At 39.7% G+C, this 20,912-nt stretch overlaps 1 protein-coding gene across 1 annotated transcript in view; it reads right to left on the bottom strand.

Moving 5' to 3' along the window:
• Positions 1-20,912, bottom strand: part of NCALD (neurocalcin delta) — an 89,402-nt gene that overhangs the window by 13,640 nt on the left and 54,850 nt on the right. The window contains exons 2-3 of the mRNA XM_060775682.2: positions 7,525-7,921; positions 1,278-1,383 (exon numbers count right to left, since the gene is read on the bottom strand). Coding sequence (XP_060631665.1) covers positions 1,278-1,383; positions 7,525-7,902 — 484 coding nt within the window. The 5' untranslated portion in view covers positions 7,903-7,921. The remainder of the gene's footprint in view (positions 1-1,277; positions 1,384-7,524; positions 7,922-20,912) is intronic.

Raw genomic sequence — 20,912 nt, 5'->3', positions numbered from 1 at the left:
CCCAAGTCTAGGACTGTGTGATGTACTGGTGAATAATGCGTGCAGATCCCAGTAAGGTGACCTTCTGCAGCTGTCAGATGGTAACTTTGTCACCGTCAATTGTGTTTAAGTGCAGGCCAAGGTCTTTAGGCACGGTACCCAGTGTGCCGATCACCACTGGGACCACCTTTACTGGTTTGTGCTGGAGTCTTGCAGTTCGATCTTTAAATCCTCATATCATGTCAGCTTTTCCAGTTGTTTCTCTGAAATCCTGCTGTCACCTGGAATTGCAACATCGATGATCCATATTTTGTTTTTTAACACGATTGTGAGTTCAGGAGTATTATGCTCCAAAACTCTGTCTGAATCCGGAAGTCCCAGAGGAGTTTGGGTGTTCATTCCCTGTAACTTTTTCCGGCTTGTGATATTATTATTATTATTATTATTATTATTATTATTTAGGATTCAGATACTTTCAATGCCTGGTTTATACACAGGAGGGATCCTGAAGATTGTATAGTTGGAGGTGGGATTTCTGGTGAGTCTTTTTATCACACAATTTCTGGTGGATGCGAATTGGTACTTTCTTGGGGGATGGGGGAGAGGGGATTTTAGTGCCTGTGTGAATGGGGCCTCCATCACCCACATTTTCATAGACATATGGCTGGAGAACCTCAAATTGCCCTCAATTTCCAAGATACCCTCAGACACTGGTTACACTTTCCAGAATCCATTGTCCACGCTGGCTGAAGCATGTTAAAAAGTTGAAATTTTTCCAGATTCCAGGACAGGTTTTCCAGGGATATCCCACTCACCCCTTCCCTCATTCTGCAATTTTAAATTTGGTGTCTTTAAAACCTACTAGAGACCTCCACTTCCTATTTCCTCTGCATTAGAACTTTACTCTACATGGATTCTTAGTACTTTACATTTAATTACTTACATTTAATTAATTGCAGAAAACAGAAATGTTCCTTTATGAACTTCAACTTCCAGAATCTTCAAGTCAACTAGGCCAGTGGCCATGCTATCTTGCAGATTCTGGAAAACGGCATTCAACCTTTCCCAAAGTATGCATAGCTAACAATATGCATGGTTTGGGTTTGTCATGGATTTCTCAGCATAGCAACATAAACATTAAATTTTTCACAGATCCTTGGGGGGCAGCAGCTTATCTATGTATCAGTACCTTGCTTCTGTTTACTCTCTCAATCCAGCTCTTTGATGGAAATCTCAGATACCACAAAAGAGAGGAGTATGTTTTAAAAGAATATAAACACATATCTAAAGATACCTACCATCCCGATTTGTGTCCATCTGACGGAAGATTTTCTCTGTCCTTTTCTCTGGTGTTGATTCATCTTCTGGCATCTTCATAACTGAAGAAACCATTTTGTAGATTGCCTAAGAAGTAGGACAACAAAAAGGCTTTATGGTGGTTTAATTCTACAAATTTTATGCTATATCTTATATTCTATAGATAGGTTTGTTTTTTTGCTCTAAACAACTATGTGAAAATTTTGACCAGAATAAATCCCAAACTGCAAAGATTCTTGTCAGTTCATGATTCCTCTAATCAGGGTTTCTAAAACTGGAGAAACCTGTTTTTCTACAAATACAAGTAACCTATATTAACTGCATTTCTGCTAGTTATTAAATATGAATTTGTTAAACCTTGCTTGTTTTAAATAAGAAGTCATTTTATTATAGTTACTGATCAAGCTACCGGAGAGCAAACCTCAGCCTCCCCTCTCCTTTTCTTCTCATTTAAGACTTTTTTCTATTCAAATTACGGAGACGCATATATGTGTGTGCATCTGTATGTACACACACATACATGTTTTCACTACTAATATTATGTTAAGAGAAACCTTAAGTGCTGCTTTGCTGATCATATAATTCCCTTGGTTTATTGTATGAGAATGAATGCTACAGGAAAAGTATATCCATTTCTTTTGTATAAATAAAATTTGTGGAGGACTTGGCACACTTTTCCTACTCAAAGAGAATATTCATGTTCAGAGATGCCGTGTACATGCTTTGGGAAGCTGCAACCAGAAGCATAGCATTATAAATGCAAAGACATATTTGTATGTGACACATATTAAGCTTCAAACTGTATGTTATTATCTTTGTGGGAGTGTGTGTGTGTGTGTGTGTGTGAGTAAAGCAGTCCCACAGCAATCCTAAAAGCAAGAATATTGCACTTACTTCATTATTTTTCTACTTAAGAGAAAGGTGGAGCATAATTGTACATAATGCAGTCGAGAAAAAGTACATTTATTCAGACTAGGGATACATAGTTTTGCCCAAACTCATTTCACTTCCTGCAAATTTCTTAGCTTTTTTACTCAAGCAGGTCTTGGGCAAAATTTAATGGCAATGGCACAATGGGTTAAACCCTTGTGCCAACAGGACTGATGACCAACAGGTGTGGATGAGCTTCTTCTGTCAGCTCCAACTCCCCACATGGGGACATGAGTGAAGCCTACCACAAGGATGGTAAAACATCAAAACATCCAGGTGTCCCCTGGGCAGTGTCCTTCCAGATGGCCAATTCCTTCACACCAGAAGCAACTTGCAGTTTCTCAAGTTGCTCCTGACACGAAAAGAAAAGAAAAAAGATGAACAGATCCATTTCAAAAACAGTTGCTGCTTTCCTTCCTCCAAAAGGCCCTTTTAGTTTCCCTAAAAACAGGATCTTTCCAATCACAGTCAACATTTTGCCTTGATTTTCAAATGCAAAATGTAGTCTTGGTTTTTAAAGAAACAAGAAGCAGAAATCACTGCCATACTCAAGACTCTGGCACCTGTACATTGGGAGAAAATGCTAATAAGTGTGACTGGCGTCTTCACAGAGTAACAAGCCAAAAATCTATGTTTCAGCTCCCATGGTATTTAAAATATAGACTTATAAACTTGAAAATGACATGAAATTTTTGGAAGAATAAGTCAAGGTTTGCAAATACGCTTTGTTTTGAAAGATAAGCCACAGTAACCAAAAACACACACCCAACACCACATGCCATTTCTGTTGTCCTGAACGATTTCCTGGCAATTCCCACCAGCTGTAACATTTTATTCTCACCATCAAGTGGGACTATTTTTTAATTCCAAGATATATCACACAGTGGGGCCCACAGTCCCCACTGTGTAGCTCGTTCGAGGACACCTCACAAACAGCAAAAGATGCTCGAGTCACAATATATACAATAGTGTAGTACAATGGTGTTTGTTTGTTTTTTTAACATAAAATGGCAAAACCAAGGTTTGCTTTCTGGAATAAAAAATAATAATAAATGGACATGGATGGTTGAATCCAAGGATACAGAATCTGTGGACACAGAGAGCCAACTCTTCTCCTTTTAAATAGTTGAATTAGAGTGCTATCATGTATCAGTGAAGTGGCACTTTTGCAGTGTTAAACATTTAAAAGGAATTTGCCTCTAAATGCATAGGCTGACTTCAACAAATGTGCTCACGTTTTAAAAAATCTTTGGAGAAATCTTAGCATAGATCAAAAAAAAAAATCATGATGAGCAGCCCCCAAAAGAATGGAATGAGCGAACACAGAAGCAAAACAACTTCTATCTACAGTGTGAGTTCTTTGGCTCAGAAAAATATCTTGTGAGTTGCCCAGTCTGAATTGTTGCATTGATTTAATACTGTTGTGGGTTGTGCCAATGACATAGTTATGTCATTGTGAAATTACACACCACACCACATAATGCAGGATCAAAATTATTAATTGATTACATTTTGAAACACCATGTTCAGTAAAATGGCCTCTCCCTCGACTGCTCTCCTTCCCAACATTTAAAAAAGCAAAGGAAAAAAAGAAAGAAAGGAATGGGAACAAATGTTCTTCATTCAAATGTTTCATTTTCATATAAATGATAACTAGCATCATTGCTGGAATTCTGCTGAGGTCTCTCATCTTTGTAAACAGACTTAGAACTGTGAAAATAGGAATTGTGCAGTTCTATTAAGTCCATATCCAGTAAAGGACTACTGTTACGTTACTATATAGTAAAGCCCTATGTTCATTAGTCTGCATTACACATCAGTGCACTATGTGCATAGATACACAATGTGCCTTGCCGAGCAATGAAAACCAGTCCGCAATATACATGAGTGCCCAATACACATCTGTTTATGATGTGCATAGGTTTGTTTTTGTTGTGTCAGGAGCGACTTGAGAAACTGCAAGAGTGTGAGAGAATGGGCCCTCTGCAAGGACATTGCCCAGGGGACGCCCAGGTGATTTGATGTTTTTATCATCCTTGTGGGAGGCTTCTCTCATGTCCCTGCATGAGGAGCTGGAGCTGATAGAGGGAGCTCATCCGCCTCTCCCCGGATTTGAACCTGCAACCTGTAGGTCCTCAGTCCTGCCGGCACAGAGGTTTAACCCACTGCGCCACCGGGGGCTCCTGCATTAATGCACATTGCACACATCTGCATTAATGCACATTGGACACTCATTCTGATATCCAGCTATGCATTTCTGCAATTCAGTAAAGAGGTTTCTTGATACCCTTACGATGTAACTAGATATAAATAACACGTCATATAGGATTCTGTTATATAACATGTCATATAGGATTCTGGTATGTCATAATAGAATCCATAACAAAACAAAGTAACACAAAATATCCAAATTAACCCCTTCTATCAAACAGCACTAATTAACCTTAACCATTTTAGCTAGCATGGTTGTAATGGTTTGAGCACTGGACTACATCTCTGTAGACCAGGATTCAAATCCTGCTCAGCCTTAAACTTGCTGGGTAATGTCGGGCAAGTCAAATCTGCTCAGTCTCAAGGAACCTCTTCTAAACAAATCTTGCTAAGATAATTCTGCAAAAGGGTGGCCTTATGGTCACCATAGGTCAGAAATGACTTGAAGGTACACAACAACAACAACAACAACAACAACAACAACCAGCACCATCTCTATCTGGAACTATAATATCTATGTTTTCTTCATAAAAGATTTTAAAGATGCAATATAGCTTCAATAGAACTTATTTATTTACAGTATTTATATTCCGCCTTCTTACCCTGAAGGAGACTCAGGGAGGATCACAGAACCTACATATGCAGCAAACATTTAATGCCATTTAATACACAAACAAGACAGACAATTATACATAGATACAGGTATATATCGGTTTTCCCCATCTTGGGCATCTTGGAGGCTTTGTGCTCAGTTCTGGCCACTTGGGGGGGGGATGCTGTTGCTCCATCTCCCTGCCAAAGAGCTTTTGTTTGTAACTTTAACTTCCTCCTTTTGATTCAATCAGCGGCATGTCTTATGAGTGCCTCAGGATACCTCCCTGCTTTTATGAGGTACCCATTTATCTACTTACATTTGCTCTTGAACCGCTAAGTAGGCAGAAGCTGGGCTAAAGGCCAAGAGCTTACCCTGACTCGGGCTTCGAACTGGCAGCCTTTCGACTGACAAGATTTACTGCAGCTGGTGGTTTAACCTGATGTGCTAAAGCCCTATATGTCATTCTGTTAACAATTACTGGGCTGTTCAGACAGCTTGAGCAGAGCTGGAACTAGATCCCAGATCAGACCCTAATCCATGAGCAAGTGGAGAACTACTCATCGAAAAAGTTATTGGATACCTCCTTACACAACTATTGACAAAAATAAAATACCCTGAGTAGCTCACAACGATGCCCATGCGATGCTCCAACAGGATTACAGCTGGGAGAGCTACACATTCGGCAGCAATTAGCACTCCCTTGTGGAACTATTCTCCGACTTGCCATTATCTGGAGAAATTCACAGGCAATATATTTTCATTGAGAATTGGTGTACTTATAAACTAGGCTGTCAAAAATAAAGAAATTCAACATTAAACTTGGAGTTTCATTTTAAAAATGAGAACAACCCCAAGAGCCTAATTAGCTATGACAGCCAAAGTGAACAGCAAGCCTTCATTAAAAATTAGATTTTCATAAAGCTTGTTAGAATGGGCTATTCATGGCATGAGGTTTGCTAAAGCAAACAAGGTCTGTATTAGATCAGGGCTGGATAGCAGTGATCTGGAAATCCATACGTACCACTGTCTAAAATTCCACAGAAGAAAGGCATGAGATATATACTATAATGATAAGGCAAAAGGACCCCTGAAAAGGTACTGGAGCTTTTCCTTTCTCTTTGGAACGATCCTCAACTTATCCCCAGGTCATAATAAAATCCATGATTTTGGTTCCAAAACCTGTCCTTGATGTATACGTAAGGTTGACTTATATACAAATATACACTGTGTATAGTAAACTCCTACATGGAAGAAGACATTCTGTATATATTTCTGTATATATTTCAAATTTCAATATTAATGTCAAAAATATGTAGTATGATTTTACATAGGATTTGTGCTACATCAGAACAGTTAAGACAAATATCACTAAAGTAAAATAAACATTAAATATTAAATAACCAGAAAAATAAAATTAAGGTGTAAACTCTAAACTAATCTGGGAATCTGCTATTGCAACACATCCTTTTTTATTTCCTATGGCATAAAAAAGGCTGACGAACACAGTTCTGCTTTCTGACTATGCTACAAGCATCAAAATGTCACATTGTAGACTGGCCACTCAATAGAAACTCTACTCCTCCTCCATGACAGTTGTAAACTACACAGCACATAAATGCATCCAATACAGTGTGTATTCCAGGATGCATCTATACTATAGAATTACTGCAGTTTAACACCATTTTCACTGTTAAGGAATCATGGGAGCTCTAATTTTACAAGCTCTTTAGCCCTTCTGCCCAAGAGTGATGGTGCCTCACCAAACTACAACTCCCGGGATTCCATAGCACTAAGCCATGCCATTTAAAGTGGTGTAAAACTGCATTAATTCTATAGTGTAGGTGCACCTCGGAACTCTATTCACTAGAACATATTGCGCATCTGTCACCCATTTACATACCCAACCACCAACAGGAGGAATCACAACATAGCTTGAATATCTGCTGGTGGAATATGTCAGGCTAGCATAACACCGACAGAGAAGAGAAGCATTGCATGATACAAATTCAAGAATGGGCCCCATTGCATATTGTGCAATGTACTTTTTGCACATCAATTTTTGTAATGATACCACCTGCACAACTCTGATTTTCAAAGCCATCAGCTGAATACAACTATTACAAAAGGCCAAAATAACTGGTCCCCATGCATTGTGCAACTTATGCCTGTGCATTTCATTATCAAGATGCCAGCCTTGGTGTTAGACTACTCCATGAATGAAACAGAGAGCTCTTATTTTAATGCCGAGGAATACAATTGAGCTCCCTTAGTAGGGAAGCAGAGAGAAAAATCTTTCCATTAGTCACAATGATCAGAATCCCAGAAGTGGTAGGTTTTCAAAATGATGTATATTTAAAATTCTACACATTATTAAACTGAAGGGAACACATGGCAGTCCAAGAATTCAACAAGATTTATTGTGCCTTCATTGTGGGTAAAACTAATGCCAGTGGATTTTTTTAAGAGGGGAAAAACAAGCATGTGGCACATACCTGAACGATTTCCAACATCTCTGCCTTGCTGATGTATCCGTTTCCATCCAGGTCATACATGCTGAATGCCCATTTCAGCTTTTGCTCCAACTTCCCTCGAGACGTTACGCTCAAGGCTATAATAAATTCTCTGAAGTCTATTGTTCCATCGCCATTGGCGTCAAACGTGCGGAATACGTGTTCGGCAAATTTAGAAGCGTCCCCATAAGGAAAAAAATTCCCATAGATTTTCTTAAATTCCTCCATGGACAAATGTCCGCTTGGACAGTCTCTCAGGAAGCCCTTGTACCATTCCTGGATCTCATGTTCTGTAAAGTCTGTGCTTTCTAGCAAATCCTGCATGACTTCGGGGCGTAACTTGCTGTTTTGTTTCCCCATGGTGGTGTCAGGATCTTATCTAAAAAGGAAGAGAGAAAGGAAGTTAATTTCTTGTTTACAACACTAAAGACTAATGATGAACACTGCAAGTCTCAGAGCAGTCTTTGAAAGAATGTTTTGTTACCATCACACTTATTTTGTAGCTGTGTAGTTCTGGAGATCGCAAATGAGGAACCTCAACAGACCTGTGAAAACCTATGCAATCAAATAGTGAGTAGCTGGCTGACATCATTGCACCATGCTGAATGCCACATTTTGGCCAAGGAAGATAGTAGATTTTGGAGTTGGGGACGGCATGACAGGATGAGGGAACTAGTGAAGTCCTAGCAGAAGGCAAATAACATAATGGAGGTGTTCCCTTAGCCTTAAATATCTGCAAGAAGGTCATGTTTTAACTGAGATGGGATATAAAGCACAGTATGCTGCATGTTTCTGTATGATACAATGAAAATTAAGATACTGGTCAATATTCTTCAGAGTTACTTGTTATTTGTACAATGCAAATTTGCATAGCACTGTTGCAAAACAAAATGAAGACATCCAACATGCAACATCAAAGAGGGACTAACCCGTACCCACACTTTCACTTCCCATGCTTTCAAAAGTCTAAAAGACTGCATTGACTGATACAGCTTGTCCTCCGCTTCTTCATCATAGTTGATATGACTAGCATCCTTGCCAAGATTACATCTAGTGCAGCGTTTCTCAACCTGGGGGGTGGGATCCCTAAGAGAGGGGTTGCAAAGGGGGTGTCAGAGGGGTCACCAAAGACCACCAGGAAACACAGTATTTTCTGTTGGTCATGGGAGTTCTGTTTGGCCCAGTTCTATTGTTGGTGGGGTTCAGAATGCTATTTGATTGTAGGTGAACTATAAATCTCAGCAACAACTCCCAAATGTCAAGGTCTACTTTCCCCAAACTTCACTAGTGTTCATATTTGGGCATATTGAGAATTTGTGTCAGGTTTGGTCCAGATCTTTCATTGTTTGAATCCACAGTGCTCTTTGGATGTAGGTGAACTACAACTCCAAAACTCAAGGTCAATGCCCACCAAACCTTTGTAGTATTTTATGTTGGTCATGTGAGTTCTGTGTGCCAAGATGGTTCAATTCCATCATTGGTGGAGTTCAGATTGCTCTCTGATTGTTGGTGAACTATAAATCCCAGCAACTACAACTCCCAAATGACAAAATCAACTCCCCCTCCCCCCAAATCCCACCAGTATTCAAATTTGGGTATATTGGGTATTTGTGCCAAATTTGGTCCTGTGAATGAAAATACATCCTGTATATGCATTACGATTCATAACACTAGCAAAATTACAGTTATGAAGTAGCAACGAAAGTAATCTTATGGTCACCACAACATGAGGAACTGTATTAAGAGGTTGCGGCATTAAGAAGGTTGAGAACCACTGAACTAGTGGGTTTATGCTTAACATGGGGAGGGCTTTATCTTGGTGGTAGAGCAACTACTTTACATGCAAAACTATCAGGTTCAATGTTCAGCAGAGTCAGGAAAGACTGCCATCTGAAACCACAGAGGAGACTTTGACAGTCCATGTGAATCAACCTTACAAACCTACAACCACCAATAGTCCCAGTCAGCATGGCCAATAGCCAAGAAAAATTAAATCAAACCATCTGGATGCATCTCACTAGTCTAGATTATACAAAAGTTAATGGGCCAATGATCTGAGTTGATATAAGGCAAAGGTGAGATGAATTATGCTCACTGGAGAATTCTGGGGAATACAGCTCCAAAAATGAATTATTCCGATCTCTACTGCAAAACAACTTTGCATAATCTTTGACAGCCCCATCTAAGGAATTGAAGCTAGTGCTAATTCTTATTAAGCACCACTTGTTCTAGTACTGTCAATCTACTACTGAATCTACATCTTTACATTTAATAAGTGTTATTTCAAATGTCATCAGTCGCTTATATTCTTTCCAAAGCTCCCATGCTCATGAGATTACCCCGCCCGTGACCTTCAGTTCTTTTGCAAGGAAAAATTCAAGTTAGGGGATGTAATTAAGATAGAATTGTACAATTTAAACTTTAAATATATTTTTCCATATTTCTTTGTATACCTCAGAGGCCAGATACTAACCCAATTAGTAGTTATAAAAGGGCTTAGCCAAAAATCTCTGAATATCTTTTAAGAAGAAAATTCAGTAAAAGCACAGCACTTGTAAAAGAAAGAAGCAATTTCCCACTTTAAATTAGACATTTAAAAATCTACTCAAGGATAACTCCAATTTTTAAATTAAATTATTACTGATATTTTGGTTGAAAGAAAATTGCTGAACTTCCATTGCACTATGTTTCTAGGAAATATTAGAGCCTTGAAACAGTACTTTAGACGCCAAAATCTCAGTTCAAATGAGAAGTTTAATTAGATTTCATAAGAGGGACTGCAATGGAAATAGGCCCATAATTTCATAGTTCAAAATTGGCCCCTTCATATGTTATCTATTTCTCAGACATTTGGACCAACAGTTCTGCAGATCTTATGGAAACAAAGACAAATCATCCAAGTCCTTGAATAAGTGAAAGCCAAAAAATAGGGGAAGTACAGCCAAGTGAAAATGAGTGCAAGAACATTGGGTTTTCCTCACTGACTCTTTGGCATACTTTTATTCTCTCAACTGTTGTTATTGTTATTGATTAATCAATGAAGTCTCAAATTGTGTGTTTATTCATTCATCTTTCTTCCAAAATAACAAAATGGAAACAAAATAACTATGAAGAAAGGTAACCTGAGAGGGAGGGTCTGAACCCAAGAGTCTCCTATTTCGACATTTTTACCCCTGCACTAAATTGGTTGATAGAGCTTTAAATAGGTTGCTGTGAGTTTTCCGGGCTGTATGGCCATGTTCCAGAAGCATTCTATCCTGACATTTCGCTCACATCTATGGCAGGCATCCTCAGAGATTGTGAGGGCTGCTGGAAACTAGGCAAGTGAGGTTTATATATATCTGGAATGTCCAGGGTGGGAGAAAGAACTCTTATTTGTGTGAGACAAGTGTGAATGTTGCAATTGGACACCTCATTAATATTTAATGGCCTTACAGTTTCAAAATCTGGCTGTTTCCTGCCTGAGGGAATACTCTGTTGGGAGGTGTTAATTGACCATGAATGTTTTTTGTCTGGAATTCCAGTTTTCCGAGTGTTGTTTTTTATTTACTGTTCTGATTTTAGAGTTTTTTAATACTTGTATTAATCTATACTTGGAGCCCTTGGTGGTGCAGCAGGTTAAACCACTGAGCTGCTGAACTTGCTGACCAAAAGCTTGGCAGTTTGAATCTGGGGAGCGGGGTGAACTCCCACTGTTAGCCCCAACTTCTGCCAACCTAGCCGTTTTAATGTGAATAGATTAATAGGTACCGCTCCGGCAGGAAGGCAACAGAACTCCATCCACATGACCTTGGAGACATTTATGGACAACACCAGCTCTTTGGCTTAGAAATGAAGATGGGCATCAACGCCAGAGTCAGACGCAAACAGACTTAATGTCAAGGAGAAACTTTTATCTTTACCTATAATTTGTTCAACAAGATTTTAACAGCAAATTAAAGTAGGGTAAGAGCCATTGTGTGGTTAAACGTCTGGCTCTCTCTTTTTACTCATAACAACTTCATTTTTGTTGCTAACCAGAATCAAGTCAACTCTGTCTTGTCATGAGCCCATGAATGAGAGACCTTCAAGTCACCCTGTTATAAACTGCCCTGTTCAGATCTTGCAGTTTTAAAAATATGGCTTCCTGACTGGGCTCCTCCATTTGTAATGCAATCTTCCTCTTTTCCTACAGCCTTCTAAATTACCAAGCATTATTGTGTTTTCCAGTGAGTCATATCTTTTCATGATATATCCAACCTCACTTTAGTGATCTTGGCTTCTAGGAAGTTTAAGACTCATTTATTGGGAGTTGTTTTTTTTAGCAGACCATGTTACCTGTCCAATTCTCCAGCATCATATTTGAAATAGTTGTTTCTCTTCCTGTCAGATTTCTTCACTCTCCAGCTTTCATAACCATACACAAAAATTGGAAATACTAAGTTCATTTGCACTGCACCTTTTCCATAAAACTGGGACTCAAAGCATCTTTCCTGGGCTTCAGCACCCGAACTGTCAGAGCACCATAACCAGAACAGTACACTGTTCTGTTATGAGCTCAGTTTCTCACTGTCTCCTTAGTTCTCCCTTTTTGAAAATTCATAACTGGAGTAACTCTCCAAGAGACTTGGCTGTTTCACAGAATAGATGTCCAGGCAGCATTCACCAAGGACTCAACTTTCCAAAAACCTCTTGGTAAGAAAACAAAACAAGGAAACCAAATGCGTTTCAGCATCCTGATAACAAGACATCAGATAACACTTTACAAAAGCTTAAGAAGTAATACATTGGACATATGACCTTCACAGCTACAGAAGCATAAAAGCAAGCTGATACATGTAATTGTGTCTGCCTGCTAGTAATACAGTGTTGGTAAGAGAGACTAAATTGTATAGCCTGCGAACCAACGATCTCACTTCATGGAGAGAAAGGGTTTGGGGCAGTTTGAGAAACACTGTGCTAGAAGATACAGTAGAGCTCTGATAATGTAAAAATGTGTATATCTAACCAAACTTGAGGTGTCAAGAATCAGGTGAACCACACCGTCAAGGACAGTATAGATTATATTGTCGAAGGCTTTCATGGCCAGAATCACTGTTTGTTGTAGGTTTTTTCGGGCTATTTGGCCATGTTCTAGAGGCATTCTCTCCTGACGTTTCGCCTTTATCTATGGCAAGCATCCTCAGAGACCTCACTACCTCTGAGGATGCTTGCCATAGATAAAGGCGAAACGTCAGGAGAGAATGCCTCTAGAACATGGCCATATAGCCTGAAAAAAACCACAACTGCAGTATAGATTACTTCTCTCATTCATTATCATTCAATCATTTTTAGAGATGATACTTTAAATGATGTTTTAGAAGTACTCTCCATGTCTTCAGTGTAGCTTACTCCCAATAAATATACATAGGATAAAAATGGCACCAGACTTTGTTATTAATGGAAGGACTCAGTGACAATATATGTCTTAATAGAGATTTCACCAAAACATTAGGAAATGACTTCCTAACAGTGAGAGCTGTTTGATTGAGGGATATACTGCCTTGCAGAGTGGTGGAGTCTTTTTCTCTGGAGGTTTTACACAGCAGCTGAATGACTATCTGTCAGGAGTACTTTGATTGTGTGTTCCTGCATGGCAGGAGGTTGGACTGAATGGCCTTTATGGTCTCTTCCAGCTCTATAATTCTAGTATTTGTGTGTACATATATGTTTGTTGCATGTAATGCGTGTACAATGACATCATTTAGATTGATAACTGCAAAGGAGACTGAACTGCAAATGATTATTTGTGATCTAACTTGCTTTATCCTTTGCTGGCGGGGGGGGTGGGGTGGGGAGGCAGTCCTATAGTCTAGTCTGGGGTTATGCTTGAGCCCCCTTGGATCCCCATCCTGGGTGTCATGCTAAATGTCTTCTTGGTGACTTCCTAGAGAGGTTAAATTGGGACCATCATGCTAACTTTCTATTTCAGTGGGACTTTGAGGGCTGATTTCTCAAGGCTAAAAGCCAGGTTTTAGCACAGCAGGTTAAACTGCCAGCTGCAAAAAAAAAAAAAAACCTGGCTGATTGAAAGATTGACAGTTCAAGCCTGGGTTGGGGTGAGCTCCTAACCATCAGCCCAGCTTCTGCTCACCTACCAGTTCAAAAACAGTAATGTGAGTAGATAAATAGGTACGGGTTTGGCAGGGAAGTAATAAAAGGCGCCCATGCGGACATGCTGGCAATTCGATCGGGGTAGCATCTAAAGACAACAAAGCTCCTTGCCATGGAAGAGCGACAGCACACACACAAACATGCTGTGGCCAGAGCCGAGCACAGCCTCCTTATGCTAGAGATGGAAAAAGATGGGAGGCCTTTACCTCTGTTTATGTAGTGTCTGTCTTTATGCATTGTATAATGGCATATATGTGTACTGTAATCTGCCCCTAAGTCCCCTCGGGGAGATAGGGTGAAATTTAGATAAAGTATATTGTTGTTGTTTCATACTGTGCTATATTGTTTGTATTTGTTTTTTCTCTCCTTTTTAATGGTTGTCCACTTAATTGCTTTCAATTTTACTGATGGTTTAATTAAATGTTTAACCTTTTCAAAATGTGAACCTTTATCTCAATATATTTTAACTTTTGCAGGCTTTCTTGGGTTCTGGACTAGGAAAAAGATGAGATACCACTACATGTAACTGTATTAGTTTCAGAGTCTACCAAGAGTTACTGACAGGAGCTTTGGACCATAATTAATTCAGATTTGGTCTAAGAATCTAGGAACCAGTGCAGGATTGTCAGGTAATATGGAACATTCAAAACAGTGTTGCCTTTTGCAATAGTGCCGCTGTGATCCTATTTCATTAATATGCCAAGAGTTGGAGGATAACTTCAATTCTCCTTAAGCAAAACCTCCCTGCAAAATTAGAAAGTCCTCAGTCATGTAAAACTTCCACTTTCATAATCTGCATCCATCTTGCTAGGGGTGATGATAGACTGTCTGATAATAAATGCTTCCTTTCCAGTGTTCACTTCTTAATATTTATTTGCGTTTAGGCCCTTACTAATACCCAATGAGACTTAGCAACATTCATATATAGTTTGAATTTATCCTGTCGGTCTCCATATATTTCCATCTAATAATCTTTTCTTTCTGAATCAGATAGATGCTTGATGTTGCCTGAGGATGAATAACACTAACTTTATTAAGCACCAAGTGGTCTTGTTCTGTCAATCTGCTACAGAATCTACATCTTATTTAATAAACGTTATTTCAGATACTAACAGTAGCAGATGACACATACTGTAGATACCACAGATACCGTAATAGATAAACTGATAGATAAATATTCTTGCAGGACCTTCTTTTGTCAGTCAAAATAAAATTCTGATGTTGCCGGGACTTGATTACTATTGTTGGAAGGTGCTCCAACAAAGCAGTCAACGCTTTGCACTCAACCACTACATCATACAAATGTGCCCTCTGAGGTCTTGGTTTCAAAGGTTGACAATTAACACCACGAACTGATACAAAGGATGTGTGTAAATAATTCACAACTGGCAGATCTCTTCAAACTCTTCAGTTCTCCTCATTTTGTCTCTTTGCTGTTCATAAACAGACAAGATTATTTACCTTTCCCAGCTGCTCTCTTCCTTTTCAGGGTCCACTGAACAAAACTCTAGTTAACAAACAGCAAAAGCTGGCGATATGTACTGGCTAGATAAGATGTTTCAGCCCATTAAATGGATTTCAGATCTAGAATGCATTTTCCACTAAATTCAACAGGCATGCGTTATTTTCCAGGCCAAGATTTTCAAAGAAGAATTCAGTTGGCTTACAGAAAATGTAATTTAAGTAGTTCCCAAAGCAAAATCCCAAAATGTAATAGAAGCCTCTAATTTAAACATTCCTATTTTTATGTTGTCTTTCTTACGCTAGTAACGCTCCTACATTCCTAGCAACAGACATTTCCCCACAATACTTGGCAAACCAGAAGAATTTGTTTTGAATGAAAAAATAACCATACTGAAAACAACAGGATCTTTACAAACACCAGAAGAAACAAATAAAATTACATGTACATGCACATGTACACACAGAGAGATAATTAATAAATATAACCCACCATGTATGATCATTTCTTCTTGAGCATCTGCCTATACTGAGGGTGAATTTAAGGGTCTTATTAGCAACTGATTTGAGAACTGAAACAGAAGGGCTTGTTGCTGTTGCAGCTTAGTAACGTAAAGGTAAAGGTTTCCCCTGACATTAAGTCTAGTCATGGCCAACTATGGAGAGTGGTGCTCATCTCCATTTCTAAGCTGAAGAGCTGGCATTGTCCATAGATACATCCAAGGTCATGTGGCCAACATGACTGCATGGAGAACCATTACCTTCCAGCAGAAGCGGTACCTACTGATCTACTCTCATTTGCATGTTTTCGAACTGCTAGGTTGGCAGAAGCTGGAGCTAACAGTGGGAGCTCTCCCCACTCCCCTGGATTTGAACCACCAACCTTCTGGTCAGTAAGTTCAGCCGATCAGCGGTTTAACTTGCTGTGCCACCAGGGGGCCCTTTGCAGCTCAGTAAAGGTGGAGAAATGAGTGTGCTCATGGATGGAACACACCTCCCTTTTCCTTCCCTCAACTTGGTAATGCTCATGGTGTGCTCATGGATGGAGCACACCTCTCTTTTCCTTCCCTCAACTCAGTAATGGAGAGAAATGGCGATGTGTTCAGGGATGGAGCATACTTCCCTTTTCCTTCCGTCAACTTGGTAATGGGGAGAACTGAGAGTGCGTTCAGGGGTGTAGTGCTCCTTCCTTTCCTCTGATCTCCCAAGGAAAGCCTTAGGAGTCAAAAGTAGCCATATCTTCAGGGCCTGAACTACCTCACTTCCCTAATATAGTGGTTCCCAAACTGTGGTCTGTGGACCACCAGTGGTCTGCAAGAACTAAAATATGTCACATGGCTTCACCATTACTATACCATTGCAATGAGGGTAACTGATCTCACGAAACCCTCGTATAGTTCCAAGGCTTATTCAATGTGGTTTTCTGTGGGCAAGCAGATGACGATTACTGGATGGCATATGTTCTGTATCCGAAATTAGAGCTGATGTGGTCTATCCAATGCAATTTTCTGAATCAGCACCCCAAATTATCAAACCGAATCTAAAACTGACCAAAAACTTACTCGTAACATTTTTGGTACTAATGTTAGAGAGTGGTCCCTGGTCAAAAAAAGGTTGGGAATCACTGCTGTAAGAAGAAACATCAGCAGCAGTCCTTTGCAGGGCTTGAGCAGAGAGAGAGAGAAAGGAGGGGATACACGTGGTAGCACCTTACAAGACTGAAATAGAAAATAGTAAACCTTAAAAGTGTTGCCACATTCCTTTTTTAACCCCCCCTCCTTTTCACCTTTTTACAAAATTGTTATTTAATGATTCAAATAACATGCTACTTGTCCCAACTTTTTGAATTTCCAGAACCAGTCTTGACTTTTTAAATCCAAGAATGTGAGTAGATTTTGGTGGTGTTTTGTTTGTTTGTTTTTTAATTTAAAAGTATCCAAAAGACACAGGATAAATTCCAATATCTGCATAAATCATCTTCAGTTTCACCTGTGTGTCTGCTTGGTCTCGTTGATGACAAGTTGAATGGGGCGTGGGGGGGGGGGTGACATTTGCTGTGGAAGTTTCTTTCTGACCTTCCTTCCCTCATTACAATTCTGGTCCACAAACTGAACTATTTGTCTCCTCTCTCCTTTTTTCTATAGTGCGGAAAAACACTGTGATGCAGGGAGAGGTGCTGAGTTGATGGAGGGGTTGACAGAGGGGAACGAAAACCCCTCACGCTACAGTTAACCGCACATCAAGCAGCAAACAAAAGAGCAGACAAAACCCCAGTATATTTAGGGCATGACTGGATGTGGGAGTGAGAGCAACAGTTATGAGGCATGAAATGCAGAAGCAGAATAACTTGACATTTACGAGAACTACTGGCCCATCTGCAAGAGCCCTTTCTCAGCCTGACTGAACTTTCAGGGTTGTTGTGAGGATACAGAGAGAAGGAGAGAGCTATGTACACTATCCCCAGCACGCTGGAGAAAAAGCAGGATGCATGTAAACAAACAAACAAACAACAAACAAGCTGTACATAATCAATGTTCTATATCATGCAGAAAGCCTCCACATAAAGACCAGCTGAAATGTTTCAGATATTCCTCTTCTCCAACCCGTGGAAGTGGGTAGAGATGGGTGATGGATGAGGTGGCTATGCCCACTTTTCCCACGAATGTGATGAAGCAGATGCCTAAATAGTTCCTCTTTCCCAGATTTATGAGCATTCGTTTATTCTAATTCTATACTTCCCCATATTCAAAGTTGTATGGGTAGCTTAAAATTGTTAGGTTTTAAATGTAAACAACAACCATGATCTTAAAGTATACAACATAAAGAAGTCAAAAACCCCGTTTGCCACTAAGTGCCAGAGTTTGGAAAAGTTATTCTTTTGAATTAACAACTCCCTTTGGCCATGCTTGCTAAGGGTTATAATGGGGATTGTTTTCTGAGAAAGTAACTATTCCAAGCTCTTTGTTACATAAGGGGCAAAACTTCTATACAGAGTAAAATTATAGATGTCAACGTTCCCAAAATCCCTCCGGGCAGGGACTCTATTAATATAATGCTAAACTATTATGAAACTATAACTCAGAATCTGCTAAAGATTGTCTGATGGTGCAAAATACAAAACCAAATGTTTTTCTCTGATCCTACTTATACTTAGCCTCTGTCCAATCTTCTTTAATAGTTACCGCACCAAATTACATCTGATTTTGGGAGTGAAACAAGCTTGAGCTTGGTTAGGACAAGTGCAGCAGAGTCTCGTTTATCCACCGGCAGAACGCTGAATAAGCAAAAATGTTGGATAATAAGGAGTGATTAAGGAAAAGCCTATTAAACATCAAATTACGTTATGATTTTACAAATTAAGCACCAAAACATCATGTTTTACAACAAATTGATAGAAAAAGCAGTGCAATACACAGTAACGTTATGTAGTAATTGCTGTATTTATGAATTTAGAAATTTAATGGATCCAGGCAAAAGACAGACTGCCTTGGGTAATACAGAACGTTGGATGAGCAAAGGTTGGATAAGCGAGGCTCTACTGTACAAGCATGAACGTCCACAAGGATAACATTATGAAAATGCTTGTACCGGAAACCTTCATGAAGTCAATGTTAACAGTACTGGCTGAGATGGACCAAAGCTATGAATTGGTTTTTAAGGCAATGCCCTATGCTCCCATAAGAAAAATCCAAATAGGATCAAAAAGGAAAAACATAGCTAAGAGATGTTTATGAAATTGTAGATCAATAAAGAAGGTTTTGTCCCTTTAGATTTTCTCTGATACAAATGTACCACAGCCCAGGCATGTAGCCAGGGGCGGGGGGGGGGGGGGCTTGAGGGGCTTCAGCCCCCCCCCCCCCCAATTCTCCTGGTGGTTCATGAAAAGGCCTTACTGGTGCATTATTTAAACTGTTATGTTTATTCATATCATAATCTGATAACCATACTCAATATATCCCATATGCATTGGGGTATTGGGGTAATGATACAAAAGGTTTGCTAGGCTAGACCCTCTTTCACTCAGACTCAGCCCCCCCCCCCGAAACTCAGCCCCCCCCCCGAAACCTCCCCAAAAAAAATTCAGCCCCCCCCCCCCCCAAATCGAAATCCTGGCTACGGGCCTGCCACAGCCAGTTGCTCCAGGTTATCTCTCACTTCACCATCTCCCTCATAGGGAGCTACAGTGGAAGGAGAAAGCACAATTCCTCTCATCAATGATAGTGTGGAAGAGTTAAGAACTGGGGTTACAAATGGCCTTACATGTCTCCAGATATTACTGTGTCAGTCCCAGAACTTGCAAAAGGTTGGGTTTACAGGTGAAGGTGGGGAGCAATGCCCAGCATCCCACAGTCAACATGGCCTTTTCTCAAGCTTTGGTCTTTTGATTAGGGTTTTGTAGTTTGGATAAGTGGTAAATGGCATGATAATTAATCAAAATCTCTCTTTAATGCTATATGTGTCAAAATGAACTCTTAAACTGAAATCATTTCATCAAACCACTCAAGCACAGAGCTCAGAAAAGATACTTTTGGATTATATTTCTCAGCATAACTCAGCCAGCCTGACAATGTAATGTTTCCATTCTTCAGAAAAAAAATATTTTTCCAAGCTCTAAGGAAGCATTATGCTCAGTTAGCAGATGGATGCAAACAGACAGACAGACGGACACAGGCAAACACAGTGATCCAGGCAAAACAGTGCTATAAACGATGAGGTTAAAAAGGCCTGAAGATAAGTGCTCCATGCCACAATCAATCTGTTAGTCTTTAAGGTGCCACTAGACCCTTTTTGTGTTTTCTCAGCAGATGAATACAAGCCATTTCACGAAACATTAAGCATATATAATTCCCCTTGGGAGCCCAAATTAGCATCCATGGTTTGGTAGAGTTATATTCTCCTGTGGGAATATCAACAGTGTCTTTTAAAAAAAAAGTCATGAGTAGAATCCACCTTGTTGCTTATGTGCACGTAAGTGTGGTTTATGAGCATGCATGTCTCTTCGCAGCATGTGCCATTGTAGTCTAATGGCTTGAGGATTTAGTGAAGACTCTGGAAACCAAGATGTAAATTCCCACTAGATGACTTGGAGAAGTCACACCCTCTCAGCCTCAGAGTATGGCAAAGGCAAGCACCCTCTGAATACATCTTGGCACAAAAACCCAGTGGTAGCTTTGCTCTAGGGTTACCATAAGAAAGTCACACAACAACAACAACAACAACAACAACTATCTCTGGATATGACATTTACTTATTTATTGCTTCTCATCCCAAACCCGCCCCTTCAGAACTGTCAAATCCTGGTAGTGGTTGCTCCTGGTACTCTTTTCTAGTAGTGTAGAGGAGAAACTATTTTAGGAAGTAATGTCTGCACTCCAAGGGGAAAGAAATGGATGTGGCACTCAATGCGAGAACACAATCACACACCCACACACACACCCACCCAATCAATTACCTCTTGCTTCTGTGAATTTCCTCCCTTTACCATCAGCATGGGGCAATAAGAGGAGCTTTGCTTGGGGGCTGGCAACTAACATGGCAGAAGAGAGGACATGGGGCTGAAAGAATAATGTTATTTGACATCTGATTGATGTAGGATTTTGGTTTTTGACTTACAAGCAATGCTGGGAAAAATTTCTTTTCAAACATATTGGACAATTAACAAAAATTAAAACATTTTGTTCAGTATGCCTTTTAGGTCCCTTCCACACAGCCATATAACCCAGAATATCAAGGCAGATAATCCACAATATCTGCTTTAAATCAGTTTATCTGAGTCT

This window comes from Anolis sagrei, chromosome 4 (genome assembly GCF_037176765.1).
Source record: "Anolis sagrei isolate rAnoSag1 chromosome 4, rAnoSag1.mat, whole genome shotgun sequence".
Lineage (NCBI taxonomy): Eukaryota > Metazoa > Chordata > Lepidosauria > Squamata > Dactyloidae > Anolis > Anolis sagrei.
The sequence above is the reverse complement of the archived record's forward strand: the minus strand, read 5'-3'. Positions and strand labels throughout refer to the sequence as shown.